This window comes from Drosophila simulans, chromosome 2R (assembly GCF_016746395.2).
Source record: "Drosophila simulans strain w501 chromosome 2R, Prin_Dsim_3.1, whole genome shotgun sequence".
Taxonomy (NCBI): domain Eukaryota; kingdom Metazoa; phylum Arthropoda; class Insecta; order Diptera; family Drosophilidae; genus Drosophila; species Drosophila simulans.
Window position 1 is genome coordinate 10933217 of NC_052521.2, and position 16357 is coordinate 10949573.

The window sequence follows — 16357 nt, forward strand, 5'->3', positions numbered from 1 at the left end:
TTATTTTTATGGCATGCACGAAATGTTGTTGAAACACCTGTCGCCATTTGCCGCATGCTAGCCAACTTTCTTTCGGCTGATGAGACGTCATATTTCAAAGGCCCCCAACTGTGGCGAACAATATTAGCAGGGCGATGGGCTTTTGGGCCCAGCTTTCGAATTATTTTGTAAATTAGGATGGCAGGGCATCGCAGACTCGACTCGAAAGGCTCGTTGTTTTTTTCACTGCCTTACAACCGCATGGCTGCAAATTATTTAATTAAGTGGCACTCACCTCGCTAATTGTTTAATTACGGCCGCACATGGTGGGTGTTTGTGTAGTTCAGCGCGGTGCAGGCAGCATTTTGCTCGGCAACTTTCAGCAAACTGCTATAATTGACAGCTCCAACCACCGACGACGTCGCAACCGCCGACCCCACTTCCGCCCATCCATCACGATGGCCTCGTGTTTCCGGTTTTCCCTTCAGCGAGTAGTTTGTCTTGGTTGCGGCGAGCGGTAATTGCCATGCCGCTAAGTAGGCAGCGAATTTCTTTACGGGATGCTAACAAGTTGCATAACTTATGCAGACGTTTTTGCGGAGATTTAAGACCAACAAGGCAGGAACTCTTTGTAAATAATAAATAGCTGCTGGGCTGAAAAGCTGCAAAGTGGGATATGTCAATACGCAATGCTAAAGTTAAGAGAGTTCTTCGAATTTAATAAGTAAAGATATTAGTTTGAAGTTTTAGTGAATTTCAGTAGCTATAGAATCCGAAGGACATCAGTTTCTATAACAGCGTTGACCAGTTATGCCCGCACAAAATTGTATGTCCACCTAATTGATTTGGACGCTGTCGAAAATCGAATTTTGCATTTTTCTCGTATTGCCAAGCAATTAAAATGAATGCCTCATTTTGGTGGCATCGAATTTTGCATTTTTCTCGTATTGCCAAGCAATTAAAATGAATGCCTCATTTTGGTGGCATCGTTTTTGTGGGTCGTTTAATTAGCAAAGGCATAAATTAGTTGCATGCTGCGCGGGCGAGAGCTCGATTTATTGATGTGTGCGGGCATTTAAAATTATGCAAAATGCAATTTTATCTAATTAAAATGGACACGGTCGTAGCGGGGCGACCTCCTATAGCGACTAAGCCTTTAATGAGCTTATATTTATAATTTTCTGCGCGCTGACCTCCGCTGGGAGTGTGTGTGTGTGTGTGTGAGTGTGTTGGTATATGTTTGTGGGTGTGTAAGTGTGTGGGTGTGCGAGTGTGGAGTGCATAATTCGTGGCATAGTTTTGGGCGCGCTTTGCTTTTAATTAACCTCGATGGCGGGTTAAACGCTTCGACATGGCCACGAAAACAAATACCCACAAAAATAAATTCACATGGCTCGCTGGCTATATTTCCATTTGGCACGCCACACAAGCGCTCCAAAAAAAAAAAAAGAAAAGGATAAATACAAAATTTGTCTCTGTTGTCCTCTTTTGAGCTTCGCTCGTGTTTCCATCGCCTTTTTTGCGACCTGATCCACTTAAGTTTATTAAAAAGCTTGCCCACTGAAATTCAGACCTGGGTTTCCCGGGGACTTAAGCTTTCAAGTGAAAGGTGTCTCATATTACTTATCCAAATAAATGACGCAACAATCCGCTGTTTGGACAGAGGAAAAGTAAGGTGAGGCATGTTTTCCTGTGCTTAAAATACACGTTCTACTATATGTAGTTACTTACTTGAGTAACCAATTTGTAGAATTCACTTTCGTAACACCTGGTATAACAATTTATTTTGAATTTACATAGTCTGTTTTTAGATTCGTTTTCTTTGCGCGCAGCTTGTTGTTTTTTTTCCTCTCAAATTCTTAGCATATTTTTTCACCTGCTGAATTCTATCTCCTTTGGCCATAAGCAATTTGCGTTGATATAGAATTTCCGGTATGGCGTAGATATGCGAATGAAATGCTTTTTTAAATGTTTGTCGCTTCGATGTCGCCTGGCGATTCGTGCCACATGCAAGCAAGTGTTCCTGTCCCTCTCCCTCTCCCTTTCTCTTTCCCCCCCGTTTGCCCTCTCGCTTGCACCCATCACCATACTTATTTTGCTGGTGACTTTTTGGCTTTCATCTTTGCCGTGTCTCCGTCTCACCTTTTTGGCCATGTGTTTTGTTTGGCACGCAAACTTTGCCGCTCGTATAGAGGGTCATGTTTCATGTGGCTTCCGCTCTGCGCCTGTGTGTGTGTGTGACCTGTACGTGTGTGTGTGTTTGTGTTACCTACTTCCAGGCGGGTCAGCAGCTGTGTGTGTGTGTGTGCTTGCGTGCTGTGCTCCAACTTGGTCGTGTTCCACCGAAATTTATGACGACAATCGTGTCTATCTGACGGTCTGTTTGCTTTGGCCTGTTGCCTCTAAGCGTTTGACTGATAAAAATCACACTTTAATCATGGAATGCCACCGGTTTATTCAGCATGCAAAAAAATGAAGTAACAAATTTGAATTTATTACATTTCTGTTTGAATCTTATTGGTGTATATATAATACTGGTTATTTTAAAATTCTAAATTATTTTTCTATGTCAAATTTGAAAATAGATCACGAAGCTTTTGCCAATCTGACTGCGTTTGCAGAGTTCAGTGACCTGGAATGGCACACTCTGCCAAAAAAATGCGCAACGCCTAATGCCCAAAAATGGCCCAGTCTCTCCATCTCAATTTCTCGTGGCGCGACCACCCATAATCGAAGTCCAAATGAGAAATTCTTGTTGCACGCCGAAAGGGGCCAAATTCCGTAGCATGCATTTGGCCTCGTTTTCATTGCATTCCGCCTGACATCGCGGCCAGCGCCTAAGAGTGCCCTACGGCGAATTTAATGCACCCACACACATTCGGATTCGGATTCGCATCCACTCCACTCACTTCCAGCAAAATGCAGACAGCGGGCGGCTTCATCATTCCGCGTCCATTAAATCGCTTGGACTCAGCCGCTGAGTGGTTATTGATTAATCGCCAGTCGGGACTTTCCCGCCGAGAGCTTTTCCGGCCTGTCTCCGTCTGCGTTCCCCTCTCACTAGCCGGCCCTTCGACCCCACGAACCTTCGACCCCGCGCCCAATCATAGCCCCCCTTCTTGTGTGTGAATTCAAGTGTGCACGGAAGCGCTGATAGCTGATGTTGGCATGTGGGCTTTAAGCCAGCACTTAAGTTAACCCATTAACGTCAGATGTGCAGGGCGCCACAAAAAAGTGCCTCAAAAATGCTTTTATATCGCGGAAAAGACACAAGTTGCGGAATCGAGTGGAATGGCGCGAGGTATTTAACCTACTATAAAATAGTTATGCGGAATTAAGAGCATGCAACCATGTTGCAAATAAATTGCTCAACTAATAGTTGAAAGCAGTTTGGCTTGAAGGTAACTAGTACAGGATATCTGAAAGTCGAGCATTATACTTCTTGATTGCTCTGACCCAATTTGCTATGGAATAACCTAATGACATTTCTTCGGTCGGCCATCAAAAGCTAATCCTATTAAGTGACTTGAAAGTTTGATAGCAACAGTTATTGCATAATTTAAATGGCAATTGTTGCAAAAACTCGCCATGCATGCCGGATATGAATTCATATTGCTTTTCGTTTATTTTCGACAATTGGCTTCGGCGCTCATCGATTCATTACATTTGGTTTTCCACTACTTTCCACTGCTTTTCACCACGAGCCAGCCAGCCAGCAAATAAATGCGAAATTTCCGCGTTTGTTCGCATGCACATTTTCGATGGCCGGCAATCAACGGGCTGCGGATTCTGCAACTAAAACTATGCACCATGCATTTTTCACCAGCCGCAGAACAATGATTGCCATTGTTCGCCGAGGGCCGAGTTGTTTTGTTGATTTACTACTGACCCGATTTTCGGCCTTGTCAACACAATGGCCTAGTGACTAGCTGGGAATTTGTCGCCGCTGCCCAGCTATGTGAAACTAATAGTTGCATTCTGGCGCGCAAACGGGCCAACTCTGTGACCCATACCCCCCATCCTGCCAAACATCGTCACCATCATCGAGGGGCATAACTTCGGGCGCCACATATGCAGGCCATTGTTGCGGGGCGCAAAGAGGCATGCAACAGACGTGCCACGCCCCCGCCGCCAAAGCCGCCCTTAAAGTTGCAGAAAAATGCCTAAAGTTATGCACTGCAATTTTTTGTGCCACGTCGTTTTTTGCGCCCACACAACGCCGGCGAAAAAATGTTCGCCTGGGATTTTCCTTTTTCCTCGCAGTTTCCCCGCAGTTTTCCCCCGCTTTTCCTGGCCGCTCCAAATTGTTGCATATTTTGCGGCACATGTGTTGCCGTAATTTGGTTTACATGCCCACGACTTGACAGGCGGCGGCAGGAAAACTGTGGAAAAGGCGATGACGAGAAAATGTTGGCGATGCGCAAGTTTCATTTAAGCTTTTCCAGCACTTTTTTTCCAGCTGCGTTGCTGTGTTGCCACTTTTAAGCCAAGCGAATCCAATGATCTCCTTGGCTTTTCATCGAATTGTGTCAATTTATGTTGCGATATTCCCAGTGGCCATTGCTTTTATTTCTCGTCTAATACAAACTTTTGCCTGCAGTTTCGCAGCCTTTGCATTCTGTGATTTTTCATTGTGTCAGTCACTGACACACACACACACACTCTCACCCTCTTATTGGAGGTCCTTCAGCTGCCTCTTGTGTGATATTGAGTGCACTTTGTCAAAAGTTATTTTGCAACATTTGCTATTATGCGCTCGATAACAATTTTATAACATTTTCTCCCAGTCACCGTTGCCCCTTTACCCCCTTTCCACGCTCATTCAGCTCGTTTTTTGCGTTTCGCAATTTATTGTGTTACATATATTATTATTGTGTACTGAAAAATGCATTTTTCATGACATAACAACGACCCGTTTGGCATTGGCAGCCCGAATTGGGTTGCCAGCCGCCCATTTCCCATTTTCCATTTCCCAAACTCCGCACTCCGCACAGCATCCACATATACCAATATACCATATAGCATTCTCCCGGCGATGGGCAAAGTTTTGGGTTGAAAAATGGCTCTTGGCCTGGGATCGGGATGCTGGGCACTGGCAGGTCTTCCCGCTCCACGAGATGCGTATAAATTGTTTGCGACAGTAATTGGAACACAATGTTAAAGCATGAAATTTTAATTTGATTTCCGATCGAGCCCTTCGAGTTTATTCAGCCTTGCGCCCCCGCCCATAAAAAGTTGGCCCACATTGAAGTTGAGTCGTTAAGCGAAGTTGATATGATTGAATGCATAAATATGAAGCAAGATATTCGTGTATCATCAGTGGCATTCAGCGGCTGCCTTAACAATTTATTGAAAATTTAAGTGGCGTTTTTTTTACGGCTCAATTACCTATTGAGCGTTTACGAGGCAGCAATTTGTTGCATTATGTACTTTGGAGCATTTCAAGAGATAGAAATTGATAGTTTGAACAAGTCAAAACCTACAAATTATGGAGTTAAGTTGCATCTTTGAGCTTGTTAACTAAGCTGTAAATTTAATGATTTAATATAAGTTTATATGCTGAAATTCATAAACATAGGTTTCACTATTTGTCTTTAACTCTTTGTTAAGAATTCATAATAATTCTTTCATTTTTTGTTTGTTTCTTATGCCATTTTTGGTTTTGTATTTTACTGCCGTGGAAAACTTGTCTGCAACTAGTTGTTGACATCAATTTACCCGCCTGATGGTTTTTTGACTCTTCTCTGGCTTCCGTCTGCGGAATGGCCTTCCCCTCCATATGGCATCGGATGAATGGGGCTTCTCTGGCACTCCACTCCAATCCACTTCGCCGTAATCGAATGGCATTCTCCGAGACACAGTCCAGTTTCCAGGTAACCCACATGGCAACCTGCCAGTTGCCAGTTGCCAGCTGGCCATTGTCTTGACTTGTCTGTCGATTTGACCTGGCATTCAGCCGTCTTTGTTCTGGGTCATTCGTCGATGGAATTAAAGCTGATCCTGCGTTCATTGCTAAAGTTCTACGCCCTAATGCCATTAATTACACATTCGAGTTTAAACATTAGAAGGCAGTAAGCTGCTCAGCATTATCAATCAAATGCTAAGACTTGCTTATCGATTGCACATGCGAAAAGTTCAAAAATTCGATTAAAATCCAGGAAGCCTATAAAAGCCCAAACAGCAGCAACAAAGAAATTCGCATCATTAATTTTTTGCTCCAAGAATTTATCGCCTATGATTATGAAACAAAACAAAAAAAAAAACATACATGCAAAGGACAAAAGGGAAACATGTGGAAAGCCATTTCTAACTTTCTTTCCCCTGGCGAAAAACGGGGGGCTCGTTTTTCGCCTACCAATCATTATTCAATATGTTGACTTTTGTGCTTTCCACATTTGTTTCGCTTCAAGCCACATAAGTCATGTTGTCGCTGGGCTGGGTGGAAAATGCGGAAAATGGGTGAAAATGCGGGGAGGAGGGCATGCAAAAGACAAAGAAAAATTTGTTCAAGTGGCTCGAGAGAAGGGAAAGCGCAGCGCGTCGATGTGGAAATTGTGATAGTGAAACGGAGGATGAGGGTAGCTAAACTCCCTCCACCCAACCAGCCCCAAACCCATTTTCCGCCCGAACAATGAACTGTGCGGCAACAGTGTCGAAGTTGTTTAACTTTGCATTTGTCCGGGTCCCAGGATCCTGGCACAGCACTCCCTCGTCCTGCCATCATCCTGAGCAGCAGCAGCTTAGTGTAGCCTTTGATTAGGGCCACCTACAAGTGTCAGCTGGCCGAGTGAAAAGGATCCAGGTGTCGATGCTGCTCAGGTGGGAAATCAGCAAAACTTTAACTGGCAATTTAAAGGTGTTTTTCTTCTTTTTATATTTTTTTTGGTTTGATGCGAGGCGTGCAAATGGAAATCACCATAAATCGGAATAATCCGCAATAATGGAATGCATTAGATTCGGTTGATGTTTGCCCAGCGCAAATGCAATTAAAAGTTTCGAAATTAAAAGCAAATACAACGGCCGAAAAATTTAATTACGCATATTAATTCAGCCATGGCGGAATGAAAAATTAAGACTATTCTCCCGCCGCTCTGTTAATCCTTATTTATTTTCAGCTCTTCCCACTGGCAATTCATTTGCCATCAATAAAGCGACCGCAGATGGATGGAAATGGAGATGGCAATGAAAATGGCAGCGGGAATGGAAATGGGAGTGTGCCACACTGTTTTATTGTTTTTCACCCGTCAATTATTGGGCGAAACTTGTCAATGAAAATGATTTTTCAAGGCGGCGAGCTGCGAAATGAAATAAAAATTCAAGCTGCAAATGAACTTGCCAATTGATGGTCGGTCGAGTTTCCAGTTCGGTTTTGTAAATTTAATTTGCGTTTACCCAACTCTGGATTCGTTTGGCACTCGCCTCTATTGCCTGATGTTTTGCGGTTAACCAGAAATGTTCGTCTGTAACACATTTGCAGTTTTACAAAGCTCGACGAAATGATTTCATCCGAATTTCCCAGCCCTCGTCGACCTCTTCTGACCGTCTAACAATTTTCCGGGATCGTTTGCATTGTTGCGGTAAATTGGTAAAATTTACATACCATTAGCTTTTATTGTTTATGTATCGCTGGCATCATCATGAGCTTGCTGATGATAGCTTTAAAATTGCGGCGATTAAAATGTCAGTTGTTGTAGCCACTCCTCTTTCGGATTTGCTTTTATTTTAATTGGTTTGCTCAGCTCTCAAAATAACACTTATAATTGGCATTTTCTAATTATTCAACTGTTTAGCAGTGCTTTTGGTTCGCACGATTATTGATTTGTTCAGTGAACTGAAAGCCAGTCAATGGATTGACATTGCGTGCTGGTCTGGTCCTTAAAGAAAAGTTGAGGAATTAAGCTTGAAAATGTTTACTTAAGTCGACTAACAGATACCCCGTAAACAGCATTGTGAAGTGAGAGAGAGTTGGAAATATGCAGGGGTTTTATAATCAATCGCTTCATGGCGCTTGTTTACAATCTCGAAATCAGTCCATATCCCGAATAATGGGTATCCGATATTCGTAGCTTTTATTTAACATTTAACAAGTTGGTAAGCATCTCTGAATATATTATCAATGTTATGAAATCATATGTAAAGGTACCTTGAAGTAGCCACATTTTAATGCGGTGTTTAAGGGTTTTAAGAAATATATATTTCTTGATTTTGTGCATATACTTTCGTTTTCCCCGCCTTATGCTGGACCACTTTAAAGCCCATAAACCAAGGGGCACTTCACATTTTGACCATAAATAAGAGAGCGCACCGGCATTTAAGTATTTCGCTCGGAAAATGTGCGGAAAATGGAGAACTACTGGCTGCGCCCGCTCGACAGCACCTGCCTTTAATGGGTTTTCCCCACCATATGCTTGATTTATGCGGCAAAGAAAAGTCGAGGGACCTTCGATGCATCTGCTGTTTGTCCGATAACTTGGCGCCCAGCCGTCTTTTTGGCCAAACTTCGAGCTTCTGTTAACATACAATCATCATGTAATAGTTTGTCACTGGATTTCGTTGTTGGCCCGGCATAATGACAGCTGTGCGACATGTCATGGGGTATCGGGATACCAGAATACCAGAATACCAGAAATTCGAGGGGCATTGGGGGCGCCGGCCATATGCAGAGTCACATATTGATGATGTGCGTCAAATGTCGCTGCTGTTGCTGTCAATTTTGTGGGCCACAATGGCGGGGGAGTGCCCCTTATCCGCACCACTTGTTTGCCAGTGTTTTCCCCATGGCAGCGGTTGCTCCATTTATGTTGCCCAGGGGCTAGGGGTCAGGGGTCAGGGGTCAGGGGTCAACTGCTGTTGCTGCATCTATCTATTGTAGCAGTTGATGTTGCTGCTGCAGCTTGTTTGACAAATTGATCGCGTGATATGTTTGCCCAATGCTGTCATTGTTGTGCCATAGTGGCCGCATAGTTGTTGCACCCATTGTTTGCTGCCGCACATGCTTATATTCGAAGTTGCATTAGTTTACACTACACTGCATAGAGTGGTCTACACCCAGTGCACCTCGCATGTACATGCATGCATTCTGTGCTCGAAATTGCTTTTGATGTAAATCGAATCCTTTGTGTCCGGCAAATAGCAAAAGCCGAGATGTAACAACTCCAAATTGGTAAGCCCTTGTTGGACAACTTTGTAACCGACTTTTGATTGGGCTCAGCTCAGACGTTCTACGTCTCCAGTCCTTTGCCAGATTTCACATATGCATAATCGAGGAGCGTCGTCCTGCGTCATTCGTTGGTTATGAGTGGAGGGGCGAGTCCTGCGAATCCTGCGAGTCCTGGGAGTCCTGGCAACGTCAATTCGTTAACAGCTCCGTCAGCTTTGCTGCTAATTTTGTTTGCCTTGTGTCGCTACCCAAAACCCGGGCATCCATAGTCACAGTGCTGGTTGAAAGTATGTGCACGCTTTGTGGAGTCCGAGTGGTACGTTCATCCCCAAACCCTACACCCCCCACCCCCACACTTGTCGTTGTCGTCTCTCTTTGTTTGCCCTGCACTCCAAACACTGCAGACAAAATGCTGTCGAAAATGTTGCCGCCTGATGTCTCTATACGGCAGCTTTCTCCTCCATCCAGTTAATCCGCCTAACGTTATGCAACAAAGTTTTTGTGGAAAATTAATTAATTTCATGTGCAAACAGTTGTTAGATTTTTCGTTTTCACCTTTCTTACTACGCTCCACTGTTTAATTGGCTTAAAAACATTTTTGCTGCTCTCCATTCTAATTAAATCTCCGTTTTGCAGATTCCTCTACAAATAGTACACATGTGCCAACCCAAAAGCTGAGCGGTTTCGGACGGAATAAACGTCAAACAGGAAAATCCATACCAACGAATCCCTGGATAAGTGATGAAGTCATGAGACCGACATTCGATCGACGCCTCTGGATATTATTGTTCATTATTTCAGTACAATGTAAGTAGCCAACAACCGAAAAAACTATGCCAAAATCCCCCCTTACACATATGCTTTTTATGCCCCTGCGAGTAAGCATGTGTGTGTGTGTGTGTGTGGATGTCTGAGCAGGATGTGGAAATGAATGGGCCAAGTGGCCTCAGCAGGCCAAGGAGCTCATATATTGCCGAGGAAACAGAGAATGGACCACTTTGTATGCCGGCAACGTGTGAAAAATAGTTCACAGATAATCGCAGTCAGGCAGGTCACATTATTTATGCGCCAGCACACCAGCTCCACCACATCCTCGTGCCCATCCTTGGGATCCGCTTCCCATGCCCCTTATCAGCTTGATATTCTATGCCACATGCAGCAAACAAAGCCATTTCTTTTATTTGATGTGCGTTTTGGGGGGCCAAAAGTGGAGGAACGAAGCCGAAGAAAGCTGACCCTGGGCGTTTTCCAGTTTTTTTTTTGTTTCTCGCATCATACAGGTCCAAAAACTGGACAGAAAACAGGTCCTGCATATCAATGACAATGGTTCGTAAATAAGCGAAAATCATGCCCCCACCTCTCTAATGCAATGAGTAATATGCCATTGTCAATGTCTATTAGGGACACGCGGCGTATGAGTAATATGCGACTGTGATTTATTTTCAGAGGGTCGCTTCTCATTTTTTCGCTAAACTGTATTTTGTTTCAATGCTGAAGTCACATATTTGATCGCATCTATTCGCTTACAAGCATATATTTGGCCTATTGGTAATGGTAAAATAGTAATTACCTTTCTTAACTTGTTTAGTTTTAGTCTTTTAAAAAACCCACTTACTAAAGTGTAGAGATTGAAATGGTTATCATGCTTTGGATTCCAGCAGTTAAATCTAGTTAAATCAGAAATGTATTGGTTCACTTGAACAAATGTTTTGCCATGTAATCAGCATTTGATTTCGGCATACGACGTTTAGGACTCTAATCAAAACGAGAGGAAATCCCCAGCAAATCCCCAACAAGCTGTCGCATTCGATACAAATTTTATTGGGTATTCCCAACCGCTCACAACTTCATTCAGCACGGGGTCACTTCAAGGTTGCAATCAGCACTGCAAACAGAGGGCAAAAACCGAAAGCTGAAGTGGAAATTCAAGCACTCCCTCGCTGCAAAAGCGAAGAAAATGCCCGGCATTTTCAGACACACACACACGCACACAGCGAACGGAACGGAAACGGAAATGCGCGTTCAAGAATTTTAATCTGCATGCGCAATTTCGCGTGTGAGCTGTATGCCAAAAATGGCGCGCACATGTCGGCCAACTGGCGACTGTGGCAGCACCACCCCACAGCGAACCACCCAAAAAAGCGCCCAACCCACTGCATGCCCCACTGTGGTGCGCCTTGGAATTTCACGCGTTTATTTGCAAAGATTACGAAATGCGACCGGTTGCCGCTAAAGTTTTGTATGCGCTTCCTGCTGCCGGCGCTGCCTTTTCCTTCTCGTCTGGTTGTGTGCGTGGCTTTTGCTACCACGAGTTTTCCTGGATTTCCCCCCATCGCATCCTTTTGGCTATTTTTTGCTCTGTTTGCTTGTCCGTCCGTCCGTCCGTTCGTCCGCTTCGCTGACTTGTTATGCATGCAAAAGTCTGTGGCAAATACACAGACCCTGGGCTACAACAACAAACCGGCAGATGGGAGTGACATGCAAAATATTTTTGCATAAAAATGTTTGCCCACCAACACGGATCGGATCGGAACGGAGCGGTGCGGTGCGGTGCGGAGTCCTTGCCGCATCCTGGCAGCTGCATCTTACCCCTTGGTCGGATGTGAGCCGTGGTGAGATGTTAAATTTTAAAGCATTTCAATTTCGCATTTTTGACACACGCAAGTTGAGCATGAAATTTAGCAAGATGTTCGTTAAACTATACTCTATATACAGCGGCCTTCGCTTGTGGCATTTTACCTTGGATGGCAAAATGCTTTGATCGTCCCTCCCCAGGGACTTAATGTCCGGCATTTTATCTCATGTATTTGAGCGTACTGCGTTTGCTACGTGCTGGCCATGCTAAAAGGACCCTCGACTCCTTTTGGCCATGGCGAATACGAGGCGACAGCGGCGATGGAGCATATTTCATATTTAATAAAGTGGGTCTCATATTATTACGGGGGTGTGCGCGTTGATGAAATCAGATGATGATCTGCCACATTCCGTGGATTATTGACCCGTTTCATGGGCACTTGTAGGTTATTAGTCCTGTACCATGCTGTTTTATCGTACTTTTTATTATAATATTAAATCTGCTGCCTTGGCACAGACTGTGCTCAACTGGCTCCTAAATGAATACTATCCTTGATGCTGCTAAAATCTCTTCAAACTTGATGCCATCATTAAATGTAAGCCGCTGAAACACCTTATTCAAGAAACTTACAGGCCATTCGGAACTGGAATTATAGCTACAAGATCTTAACTACAAGAACAAAAATATCTTTAAAAATGATTAAAATATTGAATTTTTTCCCATTCACTACAATTTTGACCATGAGTTAGCCCTAATTTACTCACATCTTATCCTCTAAGACAGCTGCCATTGTTTTTGCGAAGCTGCTTTAATTCCAGGAGCGTCCGACTTTTCCAGAGCAGCGACTGAAAGCCATATTTTCTGGCCCACAAAAATCGATGGAGGAGCAGCTCTTGAGGCTCTCGAAACTGCGCCACTGATGATGTCGATGGGTGGCGGCGGTGAAGGGGCGGCTGCCAAGTCGGCGACTTAGTTAGCCACTTTTCTTTCATGGAAAATGCGCCTTTTGTGCCCCAAGTGGCGCCCCTCCGCCACCACCGACTTTTGTCTATTCGCTAACCAACTCCAGAGATGCCCCATCCTCGGATCCCCTGGCGATCCGATGGATAGAAAGAAAAATAGAGCTGGCTGCAAGTTTATTTTAAAACTCGACTTTTGTACGCTCAAGTTTACTTTTGTGGGGAATTACTTTTCGGTTATTTTTGTGGCCCAGTCATCGCCTGTTCTCCCCCGGCTCGTGAGTATCTCTTAGCTGATTGTCTTGTTGCTTGGGTGTCGATGCACAAACTGCAGCAGTGGGCGCCTTGGATGGCCTTGCGGTGGGTGGTGGTTGAGCGAGTTTATTATGTGAGCCAGTTGAAGTCGATGCTGCTGCTTGCGCAAAATGCAATTATTAAAAGTTTTTCAAGTTGTCCGCTCCTTATATATATATTTTTTTTCTCTTTTTTCCACCGCTTTTGTCGTGCTCTCAAAATTATAGCCGGCGCCATTTTGCTGGCCATAGTTCTCGTCTTAACCTTCTACGCTGTCATTTTTTTGCTGTTTAACATGGCATAGCAAATGTAGTCCATTGAAAAGTTTCGCGCAAAGTTCGCGTCCAAAGTTTTTGTTAAAGACGTGAGTGAGAAGTGTGGCATGTAGCTCTTTAAGCCATGTTGTTTTAGCCGGAAATGGGCACGGATCGCAGAATGTGAGGCCAAAAATACCAGAAAAGCGGAAACACAGCTAACAATAAGAGCCGAAAAGGGCAGAAAACGCGAACTTCCGTTTAAAATTTCCTAACATTTCAAGCTCACGCTCTCTCTACCCCCCCTGAAAAAAAAACACCAGCGTGTGGTCAACACGTAACAGACGCTCCTGGGCTTCCTCTTCCTGTCCAGACCAACCGACCGACCGACCAAAATTGGCCGCACACTAAATTGCACACCTGAGAATTAATGCGCCGGGCACTCGAAAGGCGTTTTCCGAAGCCCAAAGCCCGCCGGTGAAAATGGTCGAGGGCAAATGGGAAATGGGGAATGGGGAATGGGAGCAGCCGTAGCATTTGGACAACAAAAGGTGTGAAGGCCGAAAGCGTTGCAACCTGCAGTCGCAGACAAATGCAAAGTCAAATGCTTTTCGCAGACAGACGGGAAGCCCGTCCGAAGTTGTTGCAAGTTGTTGGCCAACGCCTGTGGGCCTGGTCTTCTTCTTTTGGCCAAAATCGGACAGTGGGAATACAAAGTTTGAGTACCATTCAAGGTGAGTTGCAAGCGAAGTCTGCCAACGCACTCAACATTTGTTTGCAACAATGCAAATTTAAGTTCACTTACATATCGCAGATTTCAAAAGGCTATGCAAAAATGCTATTTTTATTTTCCTTGAAATTTAAATTAATATAAATTCAATGGATTCAGCATTCTGTTAACAAAGACTAAAACCAATTAACGTTCCAATCTGCAGAATCATTGTATTGTACGTCTTTCAGTGGACATATCTTACCGCAGTATCTCATTAAATGAAATATATATCAACACTTTTAAGCCCTGGATGTGTGCAGACTTTATTGACCAACTGTATAATGTACAATTCCCTCTGCTTTTCGACTTCTTTCGTTTTCCGAGGCTCAGACAAAGTTGCCGTCCCATCCGCCCGGCTTTTCTTTTGCTCGCCCTTTGCTGCTAAAAGCAAGTGAAAATAAATTAAGTGGAAGTAAGTCGTAACGAAGTGATACATAATTCTTTGTACTTTTTTTCCATTTTTTTTTTTTGGCTGGTCTTGGCTCCTCCATTCCCCTCGATCCCCTTGACACTGTTTTCTTTGTGTGCTTTAACAATTGGGCGCCAGTTTTGCTGCAAGGAGAGGAAATCGAATGGCTTTAAGCTGGCTATTTTCCAAGGTCCACAACTTCAAGGATGTTAATTAGCAGCACTATTAGTTGTAGTGGAATTCCTGTGAATAGCGAGGGGCTGGTGAAGGCAAAAGGCTGTCGAATTTCCACCCCGGCACAAAACGGTAACCAATATACTGTAATTTGGCTTTAATGACCCAGTCGAGAAGCCCGAAGAGGTCTTCACTCGGCGTCTAAATAGCCTAAATAACTTAATATCAACCTGAAACGCCGTGATTGAGAGGTGGCGCCCAACGAATTTCGGGCTACCTTTTCCAGCTTATTGCTACTTAACTAAGCCAACGATATCATTTTATTACACGGCTCTTGGCCAGCACTGCCAACTTGGCAAGCCGGCGATTTCACTTTCCACGGGGCATGGCTTTAACAGGACAGCCTCTCACCTTTCAGGATGGCGCATCATCCAACCCACCCCACCGCTCTCCACCCACTCCGCGCGGAGGCCATTAACGTGTTTCGTTTCATTTAACTTTTACGCTCTGCTACCCCCCGGTGTTCCCGCTCAGCAGTCCTGGTATTTAGCACAGCTCCTGGTTTTCTACCCCATCCCCCCCATCGACCGTCGCCCTTCCGTCGAGTTTTTGTCCTGGGAAACGAAACTTTTACCTGCTGCACGCTTGACCCGCAAGGACCACCTCCCCGTGGGTGGCGGTGGGCGGCAAGCGTTAGATGTGACCTTCGGCGCTGACAGGAGCCGTCATTAACCTTTCATGACGAGGGAACCGGAGCCGTAGCCGGAGCTCGAGAGCAACGAGAACAATCAAGCGGAACAGGTTGGTCCGCCGGAAGTTGACGGCAACGAAAACGGCAAAAATCGGTGGCAACAACAACCAAAGTGAAACCGAAACTTTGTCGAGTGTTTTTGAGACAATGTTGTCGTATGTCCCATGTTGTAGCACTGTTGTTGAACTTTGGCTGTTGGTTTTTTTGTGGCGGGGGAGGGGAAGGGCAGGTAGCATGGTTTCTTGCAGCGAGGTAATTTAGTAGCTTTAATGCGTCTGGCGTTGTGACAGTTTCTCCCCCAGGATTTTGACCCAGTTTTCATAGTACCGCACTTTTGTTTAACTAACCGCATGCCACGCCCACGTCACCGCAGTTGCATATAATTTGGCAACCGCAGCCTTTCTGGTTGCCTGCTTTGCATTTGGCATTTCGGTGGATAAAATGTGTTTGGCAAACGAATTTGGGTTGTCGCAAATCACCAAATTGGGGGCACGGAAAGAGTGCAGCACACCAGGCCAGCTCAAAGCATATGGATCAACTTAAATATGGTGCATGTTAGCTCCAAGGTCGCCAATCGCAGATAAAGCGAAACTGCATTGCATAACTGCACTGAAACCAAATGCAGGAAAAACTCTACATTTTATTGGAAGAAAAGCTGTTGAGACCTTATTCATAGAAAACCATATTCTTAGTGTCCGCTTTTCCTTATTTCAAATTGGGTAAATGTGTTTTGCTGCCAGCACAAAAGAAACTTCGAGTCTACTTACGCCTTATCCCTACTTAAATTCTCAGTGCAATTTCCTGGGAAAATCCAAGGCCGCACGGACTGCACTTAGCATCGCATTCGGATGCATTGCATTCCCATGCGGAAAATCGATAACCATTGCACAGGGAAACACGTGTGAAAGGACCTCCGCAACGACCGAATGCCTTTCAGCCGAGCCAGGACACAAAAACTGTCGCTACATAATCATAATCGTAACCATGATGAAGCAGCGTCGGTGACGACAACTACGACAATGTCGACTGG

General features: G+C 44.6%; 1 protein-coding gene across 1 annotated transcript in view; it reads left to right on the top strand.

Moving 5' to 3' along the window:
- LOC6734351 (irregular chiasm C-roughest protein) overlaps nucleotides 1-16357 on the top strand; it is a 119757-nt gene that overhangs the window by 22730 nt on the left and 80670 nt on the right. Inside the window, exon 2 of the mRNA XM_016167998.3 lies at nucleotides 9776-9946. Coding sequence (XP_016027426.1) covers nucleotides 9889-9946 — 58 coding nt within the window. The 5' untranslated portion in view covers nucleotides 9776-9888. The remainder of the gene's footprint in view (nucleotides 1-9775; nucleotides 9947-16357) is intronic.